The sequence below is a fragment of the Synchiropus splendidus genome, chromosome 13 (genome assembly GCF_027744825.2).
Source record: "Synchiropus splendidus isolate RoL2022-P1 chromosome 13, RoL_Sspl_1.0, whole genome shotgun sequence".
Lineage (NCBI taxonomy): Eukaryota > Metazoa > Chordata > Actinopteri > Syngnathiformes > Callionymidae > Synchiropus > Synchiropus splendidus.
The window spans coordinates 12,928,172-12,954,119 of NC_071346.1; the positions used below are offsets into that span (position 1 = coordinate 12,928,172).

General features: G+C 46.7%; 1 protein-coding gene across 1 annotated transcript; it reads right to left on the reverse strand.

Moving 5' to 3' along the window:
- Positions 1-1,935: 1,935 nt before the first annotated feature.
- On the reverse strand, positions 1,936-24,124 carry ptch2 (patched 2). Its single transcript, XM_053884021.1, has 23 exons — positions 23,545-24,124; positions 22,858-23,050; positions 17,268-17,457; positions 17,119-17,188; positions 16,960-17,051; positions 14,997-15,105; positions 14,839-14,925; positions 14,629-14,750; positions 13,300-13,447; positions 12,465-12,596; positions 12,239-12,394; positions 12,061-12,153; positions 11,852-11,977; positions 11,118-11,505; positions 10,511-11,032; positions 9,879-10,021; positions 9,609-9,789; positions 9,255-9,535; positions 7,837-7,974; positions 7,414-7,556; positions 4,593-4,986; positions 3,772-4,288; positions 1,936-3,686 (listed from the first exon to the last, which is right to left on the reverse strand). Exons 1-23 carry the CDS (start codon positions 23,689-23,691, stop codon positions 3,652-3,654), a joined length of 4,407 nt encoding a protein of 1,468 aa, XP_053739996.1. The 5' UTR covers positions 23,692-24,124; the 3' UTR covers positions 1,936-3,651.
- Positions 24,125-25,948: the final 1,824 nt, after the last annotated feature.

Here is a 25,948-nt window from a genome sequence, read left to right on the forward strand (position 1 = left end):
TGTGTGTTTGAGTCTGGAAGAATGTGCAGTTTAAACAAATGAGCGTGTGTATATGCGTGTGTGTGTGTGTGTGTGTTCATAATGGCGCAGATTCAGACAGACAAGTCACAACAATCTTCCAGAGAGCCAGTGATCCCGGAGTTTTTCCAGGTGGTTCAGTGCTTCATGTCAGGGATCAGCAGCATACAGCGCGACAGTCCACTTAACCGAATGTTTTTATCTGTCAATACAATGGGAAACAAGCAGCAACACAGAATGCTGTGTCGGGCTGAGTAGGTGTTTGATCAGTGGAAGATAAGCACAACATTTTCTGGAAATATTATTCTCTCGTTGGGGTTGTATGTTCTCCGTTTACAAAACCTTGGGATCGTATTTTTTGTGTTTATTTTTCCTCAAATCAGCATGTATCCAATGGCTGCCGCAATGTTGTTTTTCCAGCACAAAACTGGTGCATCTTTTGTGCTGTGGTCTGTTGTGACCTCTTGTTCTAAGACGAAAATGATCATAAATTAATATAGCAAATAATCCTAATAAAAATTTGCTATCACACATCTTCTCGTAGTTAAAAGGCACATTCTTCCACAAAAGTAAATATACACGCTCTTATTTTGAAAGAACCACTCACCACGAGAGGAGACTTTCTCTCAAAACAATAAGAGAAAAAGGACTAAAAACATATCTAATTTGTTGGAACTCAGCTCTTTGAAAATTGTTCTTGTTCTTTGCAAATGTTCAAGCAACCAGCATGCATCCAGTTCAAACCCAAGCAAGCAGTATTCCATCTAATTTACGTGGGTTTTCTCACTTTTGGAACCTGTTGGAATGAATCTGTCATCTACCAGCATCAGAGGTGAATAAGGTCTGTAAGTAGTTTGATCTATAACCCAAAAATCAAAAGGTTGTTCAGCATTTGATGCAGAGGTTGAACATTTCATGTGCATCTGGCTTTGAAGAACATGAGATGTATTTGAGCAAGCTCCAACCACCGTTGTTTTCATGGCATTTTTGTCTATTCTATTCTATATTCTATTTTATATTGAAACATTTAGCATGTTGGTAATAGCAGGACGTGTTTTCCATCACTCAGCAGACCATAAGTTCAGTCATATATCTATGAAACGCACAATAATTGAGCAAAACAACACCTTGAAGCGAGCGATGAAACACTCTAGCCAATACAGATTCCTTTTGTTTTTGTTGTGTTGCGACATTGTGCCTGTGACTCATAAGTAGTCAGCATATTTTGTGTCAAGGAGCCGCACTATTTTCACTGCTAAAGTAATCTGACAAGACTATTCCCTCACTGAAGCATTTTAAGTGTTTCAAGTTAGTGATTTGTTCCACGTATGTTTGAAAGAATACTCACAATAGTTTAAAAAAGATCTGCATTTGACTTGGTAGCTGCCTTCGAAAGATGTCAAAACCTATGATTCCAAAGTCAGTGCAGTGGAATTGTTGCCTGTGTACGTAACAAACGCCGATGTCACTACAAGATTGAATCAGAATTCAATGAATGTTGTGACATTTTAAAGGTATTTATTATTGTGTCATTATACAACTTCAATTTGAGGATGCTTACTAGAGAGAAAACCTGTCACTCTTCTCAACTAAGAGCAGGGATCTATAAATGATCCACAAAGATGAAAAGGAATAAAAAAAAAACCATGCACCCATTGAGGCCCTTTGAGGACGAAAGAAGAGTGTCAAGTACCAATCAGCTTCTATTGTTTAAAGTTGGTTTACACAGAACAATGAAGTCAATTTAAAGATAAGAAGACCAGAGACTGAAGAATTGTTCTGGTTTGACCTCTCAACAATGTAAGGAGGGTTCATCTACAGTTGCTATTTATCCTGTACACACAGCCAGTTGACTCATCTGTCTTCCCAGAACACACACACACACAGACTGGCGAGGACAACAAGGACACTTTTCAATAGATTTATTTTGTTAGTCCAACTTCTATAGCAGGTGAGGGAACATCACGGTCACACAAGGATTCTCTTGAGCATAGTTCTTAGAAGTCACAGTGTTTTAGACAACGGACATTTCAAAACAACAAAGAAGAAGGAAGGGTCAACAGAAATCTTAAAAACAAGGTGTGACAGTGACACCTTCTCCTTCATGGTCCTCTAACTTCCTGCCCCTCCCACCAACACAAACAAACAAACAAAACAAAAAGGTCATGACCCGGCCCCTTCCCCAAAAAAGAAACAACAAAACAAAATCAAACTCAGCAACAAATAGATATATTTATATATAATATATATTTACTCTTTAAAAATAGAACTTCAGTCTAGATACTAACATCTGTACAAACTACAAAAATAAAATTTTAATATAAATAATTTATATGGCATGGTATTAACAATATTTTTTTTTCTTGAAATAAACTACAATGCATGAATTCCCCCTCAACCTTTGCCCCGACACAAACTGTCTATGGTGCCTTGTTTGTTTCAGCTAGATTATTCACAACTGCACATTGGCTACTTTTCTTTTATATGTACAAAAGAAAACGAAGCTGCCACTTGTGGAGAATTAAAAAAAAAAAGTCTGCGAGGTTTGTTTTCCCTGCAATTAAATCTGGCAGTGATGAGACCAGAGCACACGTAATGAAGCGAGAAGAGTGAGGAGAAAGACTAAGGAAGAGCCCGGGTGTGTTGAGGATCATTGCACAGGGTCGCGGCAACCCCAAAGCAGCCGGCAAAGAAAAGAAAAATCTCCCTTTACGTTACATAAAAATTCCCTTTTTAAAACAACACAGCGTTGTGTCTGTGAGAAACAAAACAGCAGTTGAAAACACTTGTCTCCTTCAAGTAGAACTGCAACGACACTTGTGAGAAGGAATATTCATAGAGAATGTTAGGGCCACGTCCACACGGCAAGGTTTTCATTTCAACTCGCCAGTGACGTTCCTCGATAATAATACATGACCGTGGTGTTTGTTAAAGACTTTATAAGCAGTGAAATGTTTAAAAATGGAGTCATGAAGGGGTGTAGAGAGTAGCGCAAGAATAAAATAAAAACACAGCAGTGTGGACGCAGCACATTTCCTGGAGGCTTAATACTGACATGAGGGAGAAGGCACGACAAACATCTGCAATGTAACATAGTGCACCAAAAATACTCGTGTGTCAAATGTAGAAGTGTAACATCTTGAGTGGGGAGAGGGATGAGGGGGTACTGCATCTTTAAGGCAAATCACTTAAAAGTATTCTCCAAGTGTAGCAGCAAAACACAAATACAAATAAAACACTGACCACGTCGGTTCAATCGCCCAATATCTTAATAGCATCTCACTTTCTCTGAACACTTTGTACATATAACACATTTATTATTCTATACACCGTGTAGAGGGGGGGGAGGGGGAGTACACCCACCAGCGCCCCCACTACTAAAATAATCTTTTACAGCTGAAGTTTTACACGAGAGTAATACTCAAGTTATACAGTACTCTTTTAAATAGCTTCCCTCTTTTTTAGTATTAAAATATATACTCATAGATTTACATAAATTCTCCAAACAGGAAATAGATCCTCCTCTGTGATTCTGTGAAGGACGTGATGTGATGCCATGTTGGCATCAAGGTGCTCAGAGAGGGCAGCCAGCACGCTGAGTGAGACGGAGTCGGGGGGGGGGGGGACGGGGTTCTAGCAATCTTTGGCTGCCGAGATCCTCAACCCACCTGGAGTAAACAAATAGAAAACGCCCATTAGATTTAGCAAGGTCGGAACGTCCCGGTGATCAAGTGGCTGTGGGCCGGTTTGTACCTTGTGTCCTACTGAGCTCAGTGTGATGATGCGGCGCCTCCAGGTCCTGCAGCTCTAAAGAGTCTCTCTTAAATGAGGGAAAGTTTGTTTTGTCACCACAAGTCCTGCGAGCGGCCTCAAAGCAGTCAGACTCGCTGTCCGTGTCAAAACCTTCATGCATGTAGCCCTGGTATGCCGCTCCTGGCAAGGTTGGATGCACAGCCACTGTTACGGAGGCGGTGGCTGTCACCATAGTGACGGGCCCCCCCGCGGAGCTCTGCTGCAGAGGCAGCGCAGAGGTGTAGCTCGGCCCTTTAGTCCTGTTTGGCTGAGGCCCTCTGCCGCTCTGAAATCTGTTGCCGCTTGAGCAAGTCCTGCCTGGGAAGTGAGCTCTGTCGCCGGGTGGGTGTTGGCCCTGCTGCTTGGGTCCATCCCAGCACGTCACCTGGGAGTTGAGGGCTGACGGTGAAGTGTATGATTCACTCGATGGCTCAATCTTTCCATCCGTGCCCGAGCTCTCCTTGAACGGCTTCACCACCTACCGCAGATCAAAGGAGATCATTACTTAAAAGGCCACAGCTTAGTGGGGTCAAAATCTATGACGTCGGCGTCAAAAACCGTACTTCAGCTGCTTCATAACACAAGACACACAAGCTTCTACGTTCCCATTAAATTTACATCTACATCGTCCTAATGTAGGAACGATAAGTGATGCCTCTATAATAACTGCTGAATTAAATTTCAGGCTCGCAAGGGCCACACAGAATGATGAGGTGGCCCAATTTGGCCCCCAGGTCTTGAGTTTGACCTGAAGAAAAGCACAGTATAAGCAGGCAGCGTACCGTTAACTTCGGGAAGGTGGGGTTCTTGCTGGCCTCCAACAAGATGTGGGATGCTGGCGGAGCGTTGGATGCTATGTAGTTGCTCCGGTCGCAGTACTTGTACTCCTCCTCGCCGATCCCTGACGTGGTGGTCACCTCAGAGTAGTACTCAGAATCGGAGGTTTCTGAAAAGGCTTGTTGACGAGCCGAACGCGGGTTGTAGTGCCCGGTGTAGTATCCGTGGTGGGCCATCGGTGGAGGCAGCGGCTCCGGGGACGGGGTCGGCAAGCGACTGGCGTTGTCCACGGGGCTGACCTCCGCCGGAGGACCGGTCATGGACAGGAGGACTGGCAGGAGCACCAAGCCATTCAGCATGCCCAGGAGAGTCAGGATGGCCAGAACAGCAAAGAAGTACCTGACAGAGGAGGACACAACATGGTTGGCGACTTCAAGTTTTTTTATTAAGACCTGTATGAGAGACGTTATTTCATAGAAAAAGCGGCAAAGTTTGAGTCTGTATTTCTGTGGAATATATACACAAATGTTTATTCCCGCTAGCTATGTCAACACAAGAGCCCACATCATTCCACGCACACACACAATTGGCACAAAAAGAATGGAAGCAGCTCAGGGGAAGAAGTCAGGGAAAGCCCAGTGTTTGTGTATCGAAGTCAGGGGGGGAACAAATCTGATTCCCTTCCGAGTCCAAGTCAAACATGCTTTGATGCCTTCACTGTCGCTACTCTCGCTCTGTTTTTCACTCGTAAGTGTGCGTGCATCTCAGAAGTGCTCGGAGGAGGCCAGGGGTGGAGGCAGGCCACAAGAAAGAGCTCCCCAAGAAAATTAGAGAGGACTCCATTTAAACACTAACAGAAAGCAGAGAGAGAGAGAGAGAGAGACAGTGAGATGCTAACCACCAGCCAGACTTAAAAAAAAAAAAAAAAAAAAAAAAGATTGTTGGAATGAAGGAAAAAGCCAACGAGGGCAGGGGTAATAGCTCTGGGGTGTTCTGGAAACATGCCGCTCTTCTTTGAATGGACTACTACAATCACTATTACAACTACTTAGCTCGACAAAAGGTCACACTTCAGGGAGAACGTGCCAATGTTTGTATGTGGAGTCTGACTTCACTCTCCAGGAACTTGCATGTGAACACTTTACTTACTTAATCTGGACTTAAACGTGTCCTACTAACCACATTTTTCCGAAACATGATTGCTTTAAACGTACGCAGGCTTTCTGAAATCACCGAAAAGACATTTTTACTGCATTTCCATCGCACCACCTCCTCCCCCCCAATCTAAAGTCCACGGTTACAAAACAAGTGAGACGTGAGCAAGACCTCCAACGGCGTCTCGCTGTGAGGAATTCTGTTGTTTATATAAACTGTAATCTTTTCCATTCGTTGTTGGGGCCTGGGGAATCGTGTGTGTGTGTGTGTGTGAGGAAGTGTTTACATGCATGTGAATTTCCCCCTGTGTGTCTGCCTGAGTACGCACACATATGTGCTCAGCGTGTGTGTCGGTGTGAGAGATCTCGGCGCGCTACACTGAGTTAGGCAGGCTGTTTACTCAGTGCAATACAAGGCCAGGAGATGTTTACAGCAGTATATTTATGCTACTCCCCCTGCTCGCCGGTTCTGGCTCGCTCCATTCACCCAATGACCACAGCTTTAGCTAAACAAGACCTCCAAGAGGGACTCGCCTCACTTTGTCCAGCAGAAATGTCCCTCTCCAAAGGATGCTTCCCTTCAAAAACATCTAGTTAAAGATCTAGTTCACCATATATTCCGACTACTTTCCAAATGTAATTTCCTATTTTCCAAAAGCTTATCCCATCAATGAACAATTGAATTTCCTTCCACCCAACCTACTTTCCATTTGCTCATGGAAACATCATGTCAATTTTATTGACAGGTTCTGAATATTAAATCGCCAAAACGAAAACATGACTCCGAACTCAGAGATGGTATTTTGGCATCATGTTCCACCTGACTGTGGAGGATCCATTTGTACGAATGTGGCATCTCCCACCCACCAGGATCTCACTTCCTTGCAAAGAAGCCACATTCAGGCTTCTTCTCCACTTGCGTCTGTTTCTGCAGAAAGGCCCTTTTTATGTCACGGAGGCCTGTTTCAGTCTGTGAGCTCAAGGTTGTGGTTTTCGGTTTTGGGCCCGAGACCACATTTAGCTGAAAAACATCGAGCCATTTGCCTTTTTTTTTCCACTCTGACCATGAAATGGAGGTAGAAATCACACGCATACACAGCGCAATATGCAGCAGAAGGGCAGTGATGTCTGCTGGTGGGCTCCCTGACCATCTCTGTATCTGACCGGTTCAATTTTAGCTCCATTTTTACTGCAGCACCCGACGTAGAGGGTGAGAATGCCAAACAGATGATAGGAATTTTTACAGATTCCCGTGTGTGCGTGTGTAAAAGAGACAGAGCGAGCTGGTGAGAGAGACACCACCCAGTGGGTAGCAGAACACTTCCATGTTTACGAGCAGCTGCTACACACCCTTGATGTTTTCCCCATTTGTTGTGCTCTGAGGTCGGATGTGTTCGGAGTGACAGAACCAGGTGCATATTTGTTACTGTGTGTGAGAGCATAAATAGGGGGACAGCATTTCCACCTGCGCGCATCTTTGACCCCCTGGCGAGGCGTCTTCACACCCCAGAATGAGACCAGACAACTGGCCCCAAACAGTCTCCGTATAAACACACCCACGGTGTAAAAACAAAACAGTGCGTCTTCCGAAAGTAACAAATGGGCTCGGGACCTCACAGTGGCTGAAGTGGCACCTTGTCAGTCACAAAGATGTGCACAAGCAGCAGCTCACCTCATGATGAAGTCAAACTCGGACCCCGCCAGCATAAGCACACCCAGCAGCGTGGAAATGGCTCCGTCAACCACCGGGGCGAACATGTGCTCCAGAGCCACCGCTGATCGCTTGTTCCTGTTGCCAATGGCAGTCAGAAAGCCCTGCGAACAGAGGAGGAGAAACCATTAGGAAATCTTTTGGCGATCGGACAGAACGTGCGCTTGTGTCAAGACTTGGCCGGATGCGCTCTTGTGTTTGGCTCTTTATAAAGGGGGATCACTGCATTCTGATCTATATTACTGCATCACAAAGCCAGCTGAAGGCTGCCAGCATGAATCAGAATTGTGGACTCTCTGAAATCCCTCACTTCCTCCACGAGCACGGGAGCCTTTATGAGCAATGTTCCTTACTTCTGAACAGATCAGGGAAAGGCGGACTTACCAGCGCAATGTGAACGGTGAACTCCACGCCGATGCCAACAGAGGCGATGAGGATGACCACAGGGATGGCGCTGAGCTTGATGCCAATCAGTCCCATGATGCCAAACAGCTCCACCGTCATCATTGCCAAGATAAACACCTGAAGGAAAAAAACAGTGCCAAAAGCTGTTGGTGAGAACATTTAAAAAGGGGGAAGCATGTTTAATACGTCACTCGCTTGAGCTCCTTTTGGCTTTTTACCCCACACAGTCTGTGACCCCATACTTCTAGCACGTGGCATCGAATTACCCCCCTCAGGCAACCTCCGCTCCCCTCCCCGCTCTCTGCTTCTCTTCCTCAACTTTGGTGATGGTGTTGACTGACAGAAGCTGAGGCAGAAATCACTTTTACTTCCAACCCATTTTCCCTCCCAAGGCGCCAAATAGCGACTCTGGTCAAGCCATTTTTGCCTCCCATGTTGGCGCCGGCGAGTCAAGTTAAAAGGTTTTGCTTCCCTGTGTACATTACAAGAGGGGGGAATTAAGACGTGGGCAGGAGAAACTATCATAAGCTCTTTATGGATGGATGTTATCGCACTTTATTTGGCTCCACCCCTCACTGACTGTGGTGACTGTTTAACTGTGATCCTATCACCTTTTTCCAGATATGTCCAAATGCCCTGAAACCATCAGGATGGGCCTTAAATAAATACAGTCCTGACCATATTAATATACTGTCTCAAGCTTTTATGAAAGTGATTCCAAAAGCCTCCAGAGGACAGGCTTCCTTGGCAGTACCAGCCTGTCATTATGACATCAGTGGTTTCTGATGGTTTGGAATTGATGAAAGACACATTTGGGTTGGTTGAGGTCGATTCTCAGACTTGCCTATAGCTCTGAGTGTGGCCTCCCTTCTATAGAAATCAAACGCATTCCAGCTGAAACACGCAGTGTTATTCTGTACCGCCAAATTTGAGGATACGTGGGTGAATTCGGGGGAGGTCACCAATCCCACCAGCCTGTTTTCAAACCCCTGAACTGCCTCCTCTTTCTCTCACACACATATTCCCTGATGGATGGGTTGAGGGGGTCAAGGTCGCGACTGGGCAGATCTGTCCTGTCCCCAAATCTCTCCCTCTCCCGCTGACAAAAGCAGTGATGGAGTTAGAGGTAGAGGCTTCAGGAGGGCAAAGCCTCTTTTTTTTTGGCTCCTTTGCTTTCCTTTTCTAAGGCTGGCCCAGTCTGCATTAGAATGACAAAAGTTCCCGAGTGTGTGTGCGCGCTGGCCCTCCTTAGAGAAAAAGGGGCCCTCTAGACAGCGTTTTAGAGCTGAGGAACGAGGAGAAAGCCAGAGGAAGAGACCGGAGCAAGAGAGGGACTAATGATGTTGTTGAGGTAGGATGAGGTGAGCAAGCACAAATAAATTCGGGGAGAGACTTACGATGATGCCAGCTGTCCAGGGATTGAGCAGGAGGATGGCACAGACCAGGAAGGTACAAGCCAACACCACACTGATGGACAGCAGGAACCAGTGTCTCAGGCCGATGTACTGCTCCCAGAATAAGAAAGGGTATCCGTTGGGGTAGTTGAAGACTCCCTTGCGGCTAAACTCCTCACAGATGGCCCTCACACTCTCGATGGCCTCCACAAAGTCGCTGGCCTGCCTGAGGCCGTTTAAATAGAAAGGAAACTGAGCAAACTCCAGAGGCTCTGCAGCTGGAACTGGAGAGAAACAAAGTTGTCAGGGAAAGTTGCTTTTGACAGCAAAACGTTCGGATGGCGGGACGGGACTTACTGCGCAGATTCTCTCCAGTGGTGTCATACTTGTCATGAATCCATTCGCGGGGGTGGGGATAGAAGTTGGCCTGGGAGGCAGCGTAACCCAGGGGATCGTTGCTGACCCAAACTGTCAGGTAAATGTAGAAGACCTCTGGGGGGATCAGACCCTCTCCATCCACTAGTCGTCGGGACGTCAGCTGTAACACAAGCGTCAATTCTTTGAGCATGTTTCATTCGAAAAGATGAGTCTATATTGGAGTGCTGTTTGTTGATATAGGGTACAAACCTGGCTGTAGTTAAAAGGCTCTTTCTTGGAGCCGGTTTGGATCAGCAGCTTGTAAGCCAGAGCGCCATCCTCGGTGCCATTACGGTAGCTGTCAGAGGTAATCCTCCCCGCCAGCCAGTCAGCATCAAAAGCAGACTGAAGGCCTGGACGAGAGATAAAACACACATGACATTGCTTCGCTGTCGTGCTCATAGTTAAATGTAATGAGCCCCGTTGTTTGAGGCTTCAAAACCAGACTGTGTGCGACAACGTCCGAAAAGTGGGATATTGAGTTTCCTTTTTTTTTTGCAGCTGGTTTTGATTGACCTGTTAGCTATTACTTCCTCCTGACTGGGCCTCTGACATGTCCTAACCTGAGGCGCGCGCACACACATACACAACAGCACACACACAAAGATAACCTGTGACCCCAATCCATCTATTGCACCACCCCTGAGCCCAGGTGGATATGGGTAAACAGTGAGTGAACTTTCCCTCACCCTTCACACATTTTCACCTTCACGAACACACACACTCATCCATCCATATAACACGCACACACACTTGAGGAAACCAAACCTCCTAAGGGTCGAACCACAAACATAACAGCTCATTTATATTAGCTCAAAAAAAATGCTCATTATGGTTGTTACCTCTGAGCCAGTCTTGAAAGTAGTGCAGCCACATGTGGGGTAGTTTGTTGTTGCTGTCCCTGACCACATATTTGACGGAGTTGAAGGCGTTGTGCAGTTGGATCAGCAGCCTTTGTGACCGAGCGTAATCAAAGCCGTCCGTTGTCACCAGGTACATGTTGTAAAAGGAGAAGTACTTGAACTGGGCATCGATGAAGTCGTATTCCTTGGTGTCGCGCGGCACGATGTCAGTCAGATAGAGTCCATCGTGCACCATTGTGGTCCCGTAGAGGCTCAGACCAAGCAGGCCCAAAAAGAGAACAACCACTATGGCCTTGCTCTTGGGTTTGAGAAGCAGAGGGGCGTATTTCTCTCTGGCAAAGTCAGACAAGTTCCAGTGCAGGAAAGGTAGAGGGACACACTTTTTCCCCGATTTGGAGTCCTCCACCTGTGCGAGGAGGTCTCGTGTCGAGCTGGAGGTTGGGGTGAAAAGCTGGGAGCCATAAGGGTCCGGTACAGAGGTAGTGGGTGTTGGTGGGACAGCTGTAGAGAGAAAATGTTGGGCGGGTCAAGCTCGACTGTAAAAGGCTTCAGGGGTGTAAATTGAGATTCAGGAAGCTGAGCTTACCTTGGGGCTGGGATGTGGGACAGACAATGAAGGACGGAGGGCTTGTTGAGATCTGAGACGTTGGTGGCAGGATTGTGACAATATGCTGTCCGGCTGCATCGCACTGAGTGAACGCCTGCACCGTGGTCGTGATCTGGGTGCTGGTGGTAATAGTTGACCCTCCAGTATATTGGTGTGCGTGCGCCGTCGCTGCCGTTGGCGTATGCTGCTGCTCTCCGGCATCTGACAGCTCGCTGGGAGAAAGGTGGATAACACGGTCGGAGCAGGTGCTGTACAGGCAGCACAGTACGTCCAGGCGCTTGTCCTCACGCCGGTGAAGGTCCAAACTGAGGATGGCCGGGAAGATGAGCAGCACCATGGCAAAGTTAAACACAACCACAATGGCCGCCTAGAGAGAGAGAGAGACAAGAAAAGTCCTGTTACAAGAGGTGCTGACATAAACTGCAAGGAAGCTTTCCCCCGAGGCACAAATTCGAACTGGTTGAGGTTCCTCGTGTGGGTATTTGAGGTTCGAGACCACCCACAGTTACACACAGATCTGAACAAACCACTATGACTGGTCGGTGATATACTGATCCACTCCTCCCTCCAGCTCTCCAGTTTCCCAGTCTGTTCATCACTGTCTCTCTCAAAGAAAACACTCTTTCACCAATACTTATTCTCTTGCTCGTGCACTATGCCCTGAGTAAAAGTCACCTTTCTCTTGCTAGGTGTTGTCACTAGCAGCCACATACCTGCAAAGAGAAGGCTCGCAGTGCCGGGATGGGTACGAGCGCTGCCATGAAGAAAGCAATCATATTGTTGATAGACGTCAGGGCAACACTGGTTCCAGTCCTGCGCAAGCAATCGCCTGTCCTTTCCTGGTCAGGAAAAAAAATGGATATACATTAAGAGAGGAGTCAATGAAGACAACATTGTGGGCATGGCAGAAAAGAAGAGCTACCTTAAAAGGGATGTTGCTTCCAGCCTCTGTGAAGGAGTGAGCCAACAAAAACATGTCATCCACGCCAATCCCAAGAGCCAGGAAGGGAAGCACCTGAAACAAGAATTGGTATCGTGAGCTATAGAATAAAAATCTTCATTTCAGACCGTCAAAAATCAAATAACAAATGCATTGGTACCTGAGTGGTGGCAGCATTGAAGGAGAGTCCGAGCAGAGAGCAAAGACCCAATCCTGAGGCCACAGACAAGGCCACCAACAGCACCCCAGCGAGGCCAACAGCCCCTTGGGATTTGGCACAATCCCACCTCAGCATGGTCACACATGCGTACGCCAACTAGACAGACACATATAGCGATGTTACACCAGGGGAAGACACATCATTATTTTAATGTTTTAATACACACCATCAGAAGGTATCCTCCTGCCACTCTGATCACACTGACATCCGAGAAGGATTTCATGATGTCATTGAGCGTGGTGGTAGAGAAGGCGTGCAGGGATTGACTGGAGTTGTCTGGGATACTCTGATGGACCACCTAGAACAGGTTAAAAAAAAATCTGTTTGCTTTTCTTCACAAGAGACATAATTCCGCAACAGTATATTCTCACGATGAATATGGGTACCATGTGCTTGTGACTGCGTTCTTACACATGCTCACATGTGCGTTTGGGTGTGACAACTGAAGAGTAATGAGCACAGATGCCAGAGGTTGCCATGTCAAAGGTGAAAGGGATGAGATCACATGGCCCAGGAGGCGGCTTTCTCCGCTGGCTAACATGAATGGAACCCAGTTATTTACCTGTAGGCACTTGCCGACCATTTTTGCAACTAAGCTACTTTTTCAGCATTTTTTTTAAACGTCTTGTGAACGCAGTTCTACTGAATAGTTTGTCTACGTTGTCCTCACTCCCTCTTTCCGTGCCCTCAGCGTGGTGGGTGTCAGCTATCAGAGCAACAGCTTGTTCCTATAACTAGGGCTCTGACAGAGAAAGATGATTGACCTACCCCACACACACATACACCCTGCCCCGGTCTGCCCTGTGATTCGCTTTACAAGGAAGTCAAAGGTTGATGGAATTCAGGCGCCGTAGACTAAACTGGGCTTGTGAGTACAAAGTATGAGTTGTATTTATTATCTTTCCTACAATATCTCAAGTGCAACTTTAAACTTTTCACTGGAGCGTGGCCATATGAGGACAGATGAAAACGCGTGCGTGTGTGTGTGTGTGAGTTCCTACCTCCACAAACTTCCTCTGCCAAGACTCCAGGATGGCAGTTGCTTTTTCCTCATTCCAGTTGATGTCATGGATCTCGTAGTCGTCTTTAAAGTGCTCATACAGCTGCTTGGGACTCATCAACAAGAACATAGTTTGGAGAGCCTCGGCGCTGCAAAGACAAACACGCACACCGTAAAGGAAACATTAGCGGCGTCAGACTTGGCTCGGAAACATGCTTTATTGTCGGCTAAGTGGAGTTAATCTGCAATCTAACCCACTAAAATTCCACCGGTCTGACTAGTTGAGGCTCTCTTTCACCGTACAGTCTGCGAATAGATAAAGGCAGATGTCATTTCTTCCAGGATTCACGGGCCTGCCTCTCCGTCTGCCAGTGTAAACAACAAAAAGCAGGTGCTATCTAGTCTGTCTGTCAGTCTGGGCTGCGATCCCAGATGTCCTCGGGGTTTTTTTGGCCCGGGCACAGCGAACAGCAGCATGGCTCAAAATGTGATAGAAATGATCGTAAATCACATCTAAGAGGAAGCGGAGCTCCAGCAGGCGGGTGGGGAATCCTCTTTCATTCAAGCCTCTTTGAGCGAGATCACGATCTGGGCTCCGACCCAATACTCCATTTTTATTGGCTTTGCTTTGGCATTAATGTTGAAACACAAATATGAAAACTATTAAGACCGTGATAAGGCTACTTGTGTAACCTGGGTTGCATGAAAAGGTCTAATTTTTTGTCAAGCTCTCGGTCGCATGCATTATAATGACTGTCATGGGGGCTTGGTGCGGCTGTCACTCATCTTTAACGGGCCTATCGTGGACTGGGGTCAAGCAGGAAACTGATCCCTGTGGGCACCAAGAATTCCTTGCATATGTCTTCTGGTTTATTAGGGGTTACACAGTTTCCAGAGTCATGGAAGCTTGCAAAAGTGATGGACAAGCCGTCTGCCTTATCTCAGGTCTGCTTTGCTACTTAAAATGATAATAGGAAATCGGGAGCAGATTTTCTGATCAGGCTTTTCAATAATGCAGCTAACAGTCATGTGTTTTGAAATATCTGGATATTGACTTTTGGTCCGCAAAGACCTGTGATGTGATATGAATATTTGCAGTGGAAATCATTCCCAAAAACTGATCCAGGTATGCTTCAAGAAAACCTGTCTCCTGTGTTGTGAGTCAGCAACCGAGGAGGACAATTTATGCTTTTTGAAGCTACATTTTCATATCAAAGATTGCTGAACTTCAATAAACATGATTTTTTGGCCACTTGCACGAATGGGTTTGATTCCCCTGCAATGTAGTTTTGTCAGATTTTCACGCTGATATCAATAAAGACAAACTCACCGGAGTAGATTTTCCTGGTTGTTCTTCACCCGTCCTCCCAGAATCAACTCCTCCTGCCAGTGCATGAACTTCCGGCTGAAACCATGGCAACCACCCTGGAGACGCCCAGCAATGTCTGGGCTCTGGATAAACACCAAAAAAAAAAAAAAAACTTGATGACTAACTCACTCTTGTAGCGCCTCGGTATTGCTTTTATAAGCAAGCGCTCACCTCTGCAGGCTCTTTGTTTGGTGCACTGTGGGGGCAGTCAGGATCTGAGGGGTCTAAACAAGGCCTGTTCATGTAGGCATGGCCCACCTGCGGACATCAAACGTTTTAATACAGGAATTTACAAGAAAATGGAAAGATGTAGGCAATAAATATCACACCTGAGCTTTATCCAGCATCTCTTTAAATCCTTCCAGTGAGGTGAACTGACTCAGCTCCTCCATCAGTTTCACTGGATCCAGATTCATCCACTGGATATCAGGCATACCCCTAGAAACAAGACACACAATTCTCATCAACAACCCGTGCAGCATAGCTTTTTATAAAGCCTGTTTTAAGCCAATGATTTCATTCCTGCTGGCGCTTAAAAGTGGAGGCAAAGCGACCGAGAACTGTATGTCTTTTGTGCGCGATGCAACCTGGTAGCGGCAGATACAGGAGAAAATACCGTTTATTATCCTGTTTCACGCTGCCACAATGCTCTGGGAAAAGGCACAGTGGCTGTCTGCTTGCCTCCATTCCTCTTGGTCCTGCGCAGTCATAATGATTACCTCTGCCTCCCAAACATCTTGATAAATCGGGAAGGAGCGAGGAAGAGGAGCGGAGCAGGTACAAGATGTGCCGGAATCCGAACATTTCATTGCCTTTTCCCGCACTCCTGCAGTTCTAAAGTGGTGATATTGAGAATGTTTTTGTTCAGGTTTGTTTGGAGCCTGCTGTGGGTGTATTTCAAATGGTAGATTTGCAGAACAACGGAAGCCTACGGTCGGCATTATAGGAACTGAGCAGCCATTTTGTTATATTTCAAATGCGTAATTGTGTATGAAGCAGAACAGCCACCAAAACAAACAAGGTTTTAAAATAAATTAAAACCAGAATCGCGCTTATAAACAAAGGAGGGGCGTGCGACGGGAAGCCGGGAAGAGATGGAAATAAAAGAATGCCGCGGTATCTACACGGTGGCCTCAAACTCTCTTATGAAGCGAGCTCCTCCGCTATTCCCACATACCAGGGTCCCTTTGCTGCTGCTTGCAAAGACACACTCCTTTATCGGCTAGTTTTTGCTTGACTGAACCAGGCTTGGCCCCTTTTGTTTTTTCATAGATTGAAGCTCTTTGTTCTCGCCACTTTTTTCTCTCACTTTCCTCACACTCAAACTTCTTTTTAAATACCGAGGCTGGGGTTTAGCCTGCGAGATCTGATGTGAAATTTATTAATTCTCCAGCACCGACGGATTCGAGTTTGACTTTTACTTGAGTATAGTTTGCGTTCAGTACGGGCTGGTTTGTCGCTCAACACTCCACTGTACGCTCTCGACCGACTCGCAAACAAATGCGTTGTTTGCAAAGAAACATCTGCCGCCATCCAAACCATCTTTTATAAACCAAACGCTCAATTGAAATATCACTTCTGAGGTCTCTTTCAGGGACTCAATTTCTCTAGAGAACTTTGTCCTTAAAAAGAAGAGGGGGAAAAAAAAAAACGAATCAGCAAAAGCCCCAATCCGCCCAGACTCCACTGTTAACCGTCTTGTAGCCTCTCTCTGTCTTTCTCGGGGGACTTGAGTTTTGAATACTGCCCATTTTATTTGTTGGACAACTTGGGAGCTGGGAGCCTGGGCATTACCATGAGAATGCCGAGTGTTAGCCGCGAGCTGACAAAGCCGTCCCCCCTTCCCTCCTTTCTCCGGGGCCCCTGCACTGATGGACACTCACTCGTAAACTGAAAGAATGCTTACCATTGTCTGACCCAAAGGGCTCCCCTGCCACCACCACCACCTCCCCACCCTCCGTTCTACCAATCCACCACCCAATTGCGGCTGCAGCCATCTCCTCTCTCCATCCCTCCCTCGTTGGCTGCATCTCTCCCTCACGTTCTCTCTTTGAATTTATCTGTCAGGACACCCCCTCCTGCCCCTCTTTGGGCCCTAAAAGAACTCTATTACTGACCGCCGCTGTCACTCACAGTACACACTGACAGTCCGCTGAAAGCCCAACTGTATGTCTCCATTGAGCATGTGTTAAAAGTTACAAGGAGCTCCGAATGGAAGCGGTGACAAACGAAAGAAAGTTTTCGTTGGAATGTTGACGTGAAATATAAAATGCATAGAAGCTTGAAACTTACGGTAAGTAGGCGGAGCCACCCTGCAGTTTAGCACCTTCCCAAAAACAGTCCAGCGGTGTGATTATCATACAAGGGAAAAGCTTGTCAATCATCTGAGGGGGAGGAAACAGAACATGTTAGCCACAGCAATTCATATAAAAGTAGCAAAAGAAAACCTACTCGTTCAATCATGACGTTTTCTATGATCGGGACTCCGGATTTATAGCATATTTTGTTAAGATCCCACGACCTGGAGGGGAAGAGGACGTCAGGTTGGCACATACTTCAAGGAAAGTTGTCAGTAGCTAACTGGTATTTGGTCGACTTACTTTCCAAACAGTGACACCTGGACCTTGCTGGCGGAGAGGGCCGCTTCCATGTGAACCAGCAGAGCTTCCTGGGTCAGAATATTAGTGCCTTCTTCTTTGGGAGTCTGAATGAGCATTTGTGAGGTAAACACCGACTCCTCTCCTTGCTTTTCTCTGGTGTAGCGAAGCTCCTGGCTCACCCGACTGCCAGCTGAAACAAACCAAAGCAAACTGTGTTCAGCAAAAATAGGTCGAGCAGCGCGAACGCACACATCATCGATCATCGCGCGAAAACACTGCACAGAAACTATACGTAAGCCCTCACACACTAACTCTAGAACACACATGTATAGAGAGACCAACGCCCTTGGCCCTTGTCAGTGTTGGATCTGAAGGCGCTTCACACAACCCTCCGTCTGGCCAAGAGAAGTGACTAATACGGCTTCTCCTGCGAAGCAGATGTGCCATGTTAGTTCACAAACTCCCGGCTCTGATGAAGTCTTCATCGCTGAGATCGAGTTTTATTGTCGAGATATTTAAGGAGAAAAAAAATGATTTGGCAAAAATGGCTGTCAGCGTTGGTGTGAAACAGAAGCGATGCAGAGAGAAAGAAGGAGAAATAAAGAGATGGCTATGTGGTGCTGTGTGGTGGACTCCAGCCCCCTAATTACAGGAGGTTGCCCTGAAAAGGGTTGCCAGCCGGGGGGATCTGTGCCTGTGCCAAGTGGACATGAAACATGCCGCGCTGGATCACAGAGAGCCCGTCTGCCCCTCTCGCTGTCCCACTACATGACAACCAAGGGAAGGGAAAGTTAGGGGGGGGGGTGAAGTTTGGAAACAACAGCTACCTCCTTCTTAAGTCTTGTAGCTCTTTTACTCACTTTCACTGCTCCGCCATCAACGGCTTTACCGCTGTGGGTAATTCCCTACTAAACATTTCGCCTAGTTTCTGTCGTTCTTTTTAGCCTCCCTCTTTCTATCTCTCTCTCTCTCTCTCTCTCTCTTTCAGGCGCTCCGCACCTCCCCCAGCCTGGAGCGGGCTCCTATAATTGATGGGGAGAAAAGAAAAAACAAACTATTCAACCTACGCTGCAGAAGTGTGAGATCAGGTTAGAACTGTGGGCCTTGGAGACGCCGAGCAATCTTTCCAGGCTTTGCTTTCAAGGCTTTAATTACCCAGACAGGGGCTTGAGAATATCAAGTCACCCCGTGTTTATTTGCAATCACGGGTGTCTTTTTGGAGCGTCTGGCTCGGAGCATCTGCTCAGGAAAATACAGCGCGAAATCTTTCGAGAGGTTCCGTTTTCAAAACATCTCCAGCGACAGAATTTGCTTTGGTCCTGTTTATTTGTTTCTGAGAAAAAAAGCTCTTTCAGTCAACAGCCAGCGTCTCCCGCTTTAGAAAAGCGGACCCTCATCCGTCCGTGGACCTCACTGACATCTGTTAAACCTTTTTTGACATTTTGTACGGTAACCTCTACAGCGTGGGGTTTTGATCCCAACAGGAACTGGGTGGCTCGGAGAGACTCTGGCTCTTTAATTACAGGCCTCCTGAAGTAAATTATAGCTATTTGTGTCTCGTTCCTCCCATCTGGACCACCCAGGCAGCCGGTCCTCTCTCTTCTCTCCCTCTTTCTCGCCTTTTTCCCTCAACCCCTCGGCCGGCCCCAACCACCCAACTCTGAGCCGGTTCACCGCTCGCTCCAGACGGAGGACATGTCTTTTCTCCCTCTGGTCAAAACCATTCTTTCAAACCTCTCACCCCTTCCTTCCCTCCACCACTCTCTCTCTCTTTCAACTGGAGTAGTCTCTCTCGACACAAGACTGAGGAGACAGTTCCGGGAAACCTTTCAGTAGCAGGCACCTTGGAGTTATGATAATATGAAGCTGTATTGTGTCATGAAATCTGAGGCTAGGCTTCAATCCAAGTCAAACCGCCGATTCACTCCAAATGTTCTGGTGACATTTTATTTGACTTTTAGACTCCAGCCATCAGAAAGAGGGGATCAATTTATTCTCTCTAGTCCCGGTTGCTAGCAATACTAGGTCAGACCAGGCCACCTTCAAAGTTCAGTGTGGTAGATTAGCTGGATTAGGGGGCCTCTGAAAGGCCCCACGCTGTTATGGAGGAAGAGCCAAGACGAAAAGGGCTGAAGGTGACATGTACGTTTTTACCTGCTACATATGTCAGCGCTAGCATTGGCACTCAGCCTACACAGTCCGCCAAACAGTTTCTCTCCTCTTCATGAGAAGTTCATTCTCTTTCTCCGGGTTCACAATAAAAGCCTCTTGGCTCTTTTGTCAAATGTGGACCCACCAGAGTCAATGCAAGGTCCCATTTCAGGTCCCTGTGGTAGCCTGGGCACGGCGGAGGCCAGGCTTCCCCCAGCAGATGGGCAACTCCTCCACACAAACTCCATCCAGTACAGCTCCAGACTGAATGCTAACCCCTTTTTTTGTCATTGTATCCTTCAACTTCTTTCAGATGTTTCCCAACAAACAGCAGAATAAAACGAAAGCGGCAATGCTTTCTTTATCCACAACAAAAGCAAATGGACCCAAACTTTCCCAGCCTGTAAAACAATCGGGCGCGGGAGGGTGAGACCGGGGGCGAGAAAGGCTGGCTGGCACTTTGCTATCTTACCTATAGAAATACAGTGCGTGTCCGGGCGTACGCCTTTGCATACGCTCAGAGCGATTGTCTCGCATCAAGAAGGAAGGCCTTCACAAAAAAAAAAAAAAAAAAACCTCTGCTCCTGCTATGACACCTTCATAACACTTGGAAACAGTGGTTTAAAAAAAATCAGTTTCACTTACATTCTATTCAGATGTGCCAGTGGTGTAAGCCACCACACATAAATTTGCGCTGGGCCTGGCATTTAGGCACTTTCTATTTCCATATGTATAGGCTTGCCTCTGCTAATTATGCTAATCATGGCCACTGTGAAAAATAGTCACATTAGACACTCCACTGACCGCTAATACTGCTTAATGTGTGGTTGAAACATACATTCATCCCAGCCTGAAAGGCAAAATTTTTCCACGTTGCTGGTCTCATTCAGATAAGAAATGAATTTATTGAGCCCCAGGAGCATTTCTATTTTCTCTCCCAAGTACCAAGAAAATGTTCAGCCTCTCCACGTCTCTCTTCCTATTTTTTTAATTCGTTCACGCTGTAACCGACTGAGGTAAATGGTGCAAACCCAAACGGTGGCTGGTGTCGCTTTGTTTAGTGCTGTGAAGCCGTTGCTATATGGTCACTTTTCAAGGTCCTTTGATGCCGATACAGTATAACCAGCTTGTGATCAGTCTCATAACAGAAGCCCACATTTATTAAAAGCAACTCATTGAAATGAAGGAGACTCAGATTGGACGGAGAGGGAGGGTGAAATAAACATTTAGAAAGGACCCAGGGTGACTCTGGTCTTGTTTGTTCTCTCGACCAGTGAGGTCCTGGGTCCTGAGCACTGGGAGTTTATTTATCTAGCTGGGGCACCACTGCGCACTAGTCACCTCCAATAATGCCTCATAGAGCTCCCTTTCTCTGTCTGAACTGGGCCGCTGTGTGCCCTCTGATGAATTATAGCATTTACCTGGTGTGCTGCTGGGGTTTGTTTGGAGAAGGCGCTCCAAACACCAGAAAAATGCCCACGAGGGCATTTTCTCCGAGGACTCATCAACGCTGCTAAGTGGACTTTACATAACCTTTTATTCCGTCCTGTCAGTTTAAGTCAAAGCTAGCTCACATCTACGATGACGCGACAATGCCACTTATTTGGGGGATATTTCAGATTTTCTGTAGCATGGTTGGACTATTAGTTTAATATTTATTCAGAGTACTGCTCACTGCTTTACTTCATGATGGGTAACATTTACAAGTTTTCATCTGAATACTGCATATATTTCTTAACCCATAAAGCAATACAAGCGGATAGTTGTGTTGAAGAGGAGGCAGATGTTGACAAAAAAAAATGGTAGTGAGCTCACCATAAACTTCCCTCTCCTGTTCCTGCCCAACCCCCAGCGTCTGTGCTCATCCCTCTCTTCCTCCTGCACCTCTCTTTTACGACCTGTCTCTCCTTTGTCACCCGTGGACAATACCACGTCCCGCTCGCACCAACTTTCACACTCTCAGAGGTGTGTTGGACAAATATTACAACTTTGATATTTGAGAAAACCTCAGGTGGAGGGGGGGGGGGGGGGGGGGGGGGGTGACGGTAAAAGCTCTAATCCTTCTGTCAGACTAAACACCGACCCCCACCCCTTAAGAAAAGTCCAGTTTAATTCTCACCTATGCAGGTGTGAGAGCTTACAAATATATCATGGCTGCTCTGGAGACGAGCTGCTGTTGCTTTAGAGAGGAAGCCATTAAAGTGGCCCCGGTGGCCTGACTCCACAGAGCAGGCAGGTAGAAATGCAGAGAGACAGACAGGAAACTGAGGCAGGCAGACACATTAAAGGTGGCAAACGTGACAAGTGTGTATGGGCTGAGAGGAAGCGCACACACCTTCATTTCATCTCCCCGTTTATGTGCCATGTTTGTGTTCGCCGGAGAGAAAGACAGTGAGCGAGAGCTAACCTCTTCTTGTTACTGAACCACTTTACTCTCTATTGAGGCCCTCACAGCTTTGTCAATGGGCTATTGGTGGAAACAAGGCAGGCAGAAACTTTAGAAACATGGCCGCAGCCTCTTAAAGGCACAGCATTCCCCATTCAGGGCCCCTGATTCACATCTTTCTGTCACCAAAGCCAAAACAACTGGCACAAAAACACCCCATTTAAGAGACGGTCAGTTCACTCGGGAGGTAATCCTGAAGCTTCACACCATCCAGGAGGGATTCCAGCAAGTGGTTCCTCCAGGTTTTGAACTAACACCAGCGGCGTGTGACTCCTCCAACACCTCGCGGAGCCGTCTGTCCCTGTCCTCCTGCGACATGCTGGGCTTAAAAACCCCAATAGACTGTGTTTATATTCGCCAACTGCTGCGGCGCTTTTAGAGCGTGCAAAACAGGTGGGTAAACTTCAGCTGCATTCACTTATATTTTCTCTTCTTGTGAGGAGAGGAGGAGTAGGAGGGGAGGGGGGTCCTGGGAGGTGGTGCCTGCTTGCCTGCCTGCCTGCCTGCTTGCCTCTTGTTGAATGGAATCCAAGAATAGTTAGGGACCACACAGGGAGCAGGAGAGGAGGGGGAGGGGCCTGGGCCCTCAAAGATGGCTAACCATTCACACAGTCCATCTGCTGCAGGGATCGGCCCCGGCACTGAAAGCCTGGGGGTTTAAAAGGAATTCTGCCGGTGTTAAAAAAAAAAAAAAAACTACAAAAAGCAGCCTGTGCTGCTAATAATTTAGAAATACAACATGATTTTAAACGCAAGAATCACAGTGGAAGTGAGAAATGGAACCAGCGGGATGCTGGTTGGAGTGTTTGACAGATGGAACGCAAACACGGAAGAACAAAAATATCAGACAAGCTGTGGACGATTTGGACGGAGAAGCAAACTTTTGAGCTGTCTAACTATGGCATGAGTGTCACAAACAGCACCTCTCCCCACTTGTGAAGCAGAAACACAAGATGTTTTGCATCAAGGCAACACAACAAATGGTTCACTCACCTTCCACCCATAGCTGTTCGATGTCAGTCTCGATGGCGGCCACTCGCAGTCCGACGGAAAGAGCTCCGAACACTAAGAGTCCGATAAAGAGCACCTTGCCACAGTGCCTCTGGATGTGGCAGCCCAAAGAGAAGAGCAGGGCCTGGAACCTGGCGCGGATCCACAGAGGGGCTTTCTGACCTACTGCCTTACCCTGCGTGTGATGGAGGGCGAGAAAAGCAGATGATTAGAAGGAGTGCACCACGCTCCACTTTCACAGGCCATGACAAGGTGGATGTCACCTTCTGCAACACTGACATTTACAGGCTGGATGTTAGAAGTGACACCGCAGGTTCTACCACAGCGTTCCAGCTGACATCTATGCCTCTCCTGCATGTGTGAGCTTCAAATGTCACAGGCAGCGTTGCTGTTGTGGTTTCTCTCAGCAGCGCTGAAACCCGTCCAAGCATCCGGGCGGTCCAAAGATGCTTTGTCAGATCAAACTCAATCAGTGAATTCCTCTACAGGACCCACCACATTTCCAAACAGACCCCGGGCCAGTGCGCTGTCTACAGCCAAAAAGCGCTGCGAGGAGCAAAACACGGTGACTTTAACGTCATAAAAAAAAGGGAGACGAAACACACACACACACACACATGCGAGTTTGATGAAAACATTCATGGTTCATTCACAAACCCCGGTCATCACCTTGGAGATCTGTTTAAGTGCGAAAGCGGCGTGGCAGTAGCTGGGTCTCCGGAGCAGGTCCGGGTTCGCTGGCGGCTGCGATCGCGTGTAACTCGGGGGTAAATCTCCAAAGACGCCGGCCCCTGGGACCCCGAGATCCGAGGCCATAGTCCGACGAGGGTGATCGGAGCGAGAGGAGCGAAGCGAATCTCAGCGAGCGCGACAATAATCGTAATAATAATCCACCATAGAAGAAGAGCGCATCCGAGTCAGGAGAACCTTCTCTAGTCTTCCATGGAGCCAAACAAGTCTCGAAACTCCATCCCAACATTATGCGCCGAAATAGATCCTTCAGTCTTCATTCGTCCGGATCGCTGTGGAAACGACGCCTCGGAGAGTAGCAGTAGTACAAGTAGGAGTAGTAGTAGTAGGAGTAGGAGTAGAGGCTGAGGCGTCAAGTCTCACTCCGGCCGTGTAGCGGTAACATTTGGAGGAGCTCGCCTCTCGACAGATCCTGAAAAGGGAGGTTTGATGGAAAAGTGCTCCGTCTCCCATTGGCCAAGGAAGAGGCAAATTACTTTGCAAACATCGCCTATTATTAGCTGCTAAGCAACAGCTCACCAAAGTGGAGAGAGAGCGGGACCACCCAGGCTGCTGGCCGGGCTGGAGGGAGGGCAGGGGAGGGGAGGCGGGGGGCGGAGGGAGAGAGAGCGCGCGCGCGCGAGCGAGAGAGAGAGGAACTCTTTCAATAAACCCCGCACACACCGGTCCCACTGCTCCTGCTCTGCCCGGCTGGTGAAAAAGCAAGCGCACATGCCATCTCCAGATATCACGGCGATAAGCAGCAGGCCACGTTTCCTCACGTCACTTTCCCGAGTATTAACGATTACAATACACCAAAAATGTGTGAAAATAAGTGGTGAAATCATTGAAAATGAACTATACCTTGCATAAATGATATTTAATAGTCAGTCAACTGGAAAGATGAACAGTAAATATGTGTGTAAAAAGCAACGTGTTGAACAAATTTAAAAAAATATTTAAATAACAAATGAGGTTAAAAAGAACTTTAAAGGAATACAGAGCAACGTCCGATAATACTACAATAAGATTTAAAGGCCCACATTATCTATATTCCAAACAATTTGACATTAGAAAATGTATAAAAATAATAAATTAGAAAAAGAATAGATGAAATAAATAAGCGATCCAAGTCATAAAATATATGGAGCATCAGTGGTAAACAGCAGGGAAAGCACAAGCTTTTGATTTATAATCGAATAAGCAGAAAATGACCAAATTACACGCAGCATTCACAAAATAAAATGGAATAAAACGTGACTAAGTCTTGGTTTGTCAGCCTTTTTTTTTAAGCTTCAATAGTTCCTTTATTACACAAGTTTTCCTTCCACTTTGACAAGTGTTGATGCATACAAAGGTGTAGCCAGCAAATATCCATTCAAAACAGCGTTTTGTGGTTGTGCATGTGCCGCTCGGTCCAAAACAAAATGTGAAATGCTCGTGCCTTCACTCTGAGTTAGCTGCAAACCATGTATAGCGCTGGTCACCTCCTACTACAGAAACTTTGACGTCAGTTGTCACAAAAAACGCTAAGGCTTGGAAGAGTTCAATAAATGAGTCATTATTTCGACTGTTCCAAGAGGTACATGAAGATTGCATTTCAGTATCTACTACAGGTGAATAGTAATGATCATAAAAAAACCCCAATATGATTTAGACATATTTAATATGATGTGTTTAAACACTTCTATTTTCTCAATCAGGAAGCTCACACACTATAGATCTGCGTGAAGTGATGGATTTAAAGGTATGTGACAAAAAAAGAAGGCTGAGTCTTGCTTGTTCTACTTGCATAAAGCTCTCCAGAAACAGCAACTGCAGCTAAATGGGTGAGATTTTCTACTTCACCCACCTGCAACAACACACCAAACAGGAACATAACTGCAGTTTGTGAAGTAACTATATGATCTTGCAATGTTGTCGTCACCAGTCGTGTCAAACTGAGTCGGGTATATCTACAGTAACATTCTACAGGGATTCATGCTACAGAACACAGAATCATTTGTTAAACTACTCGGCTCTGACCAAAAGTTTTTAATATTTAATATAAACAATTGACTAATTGAATCATTGCGGTAGAAATCATGAGTATCACTTTCTTATACAGTTCATTCCCTCATGAGGGTCGCGGCGGGCTGGACCCTGACCCAGTGAGCAGCATGGGACAGGTGACCAACCAACCATTCACACACACCAAATTTTTGTACTCAACATTAAACACCACGCAGCACCACAAAGGAATTGAACCTGTGACTTTTCTGTGCGGTAGCACTGGCCACTATGACACGACCATGAAATTAAAGCATTAATATGAGTCTCCAAAAGATGTCAGACCTTGCTACGT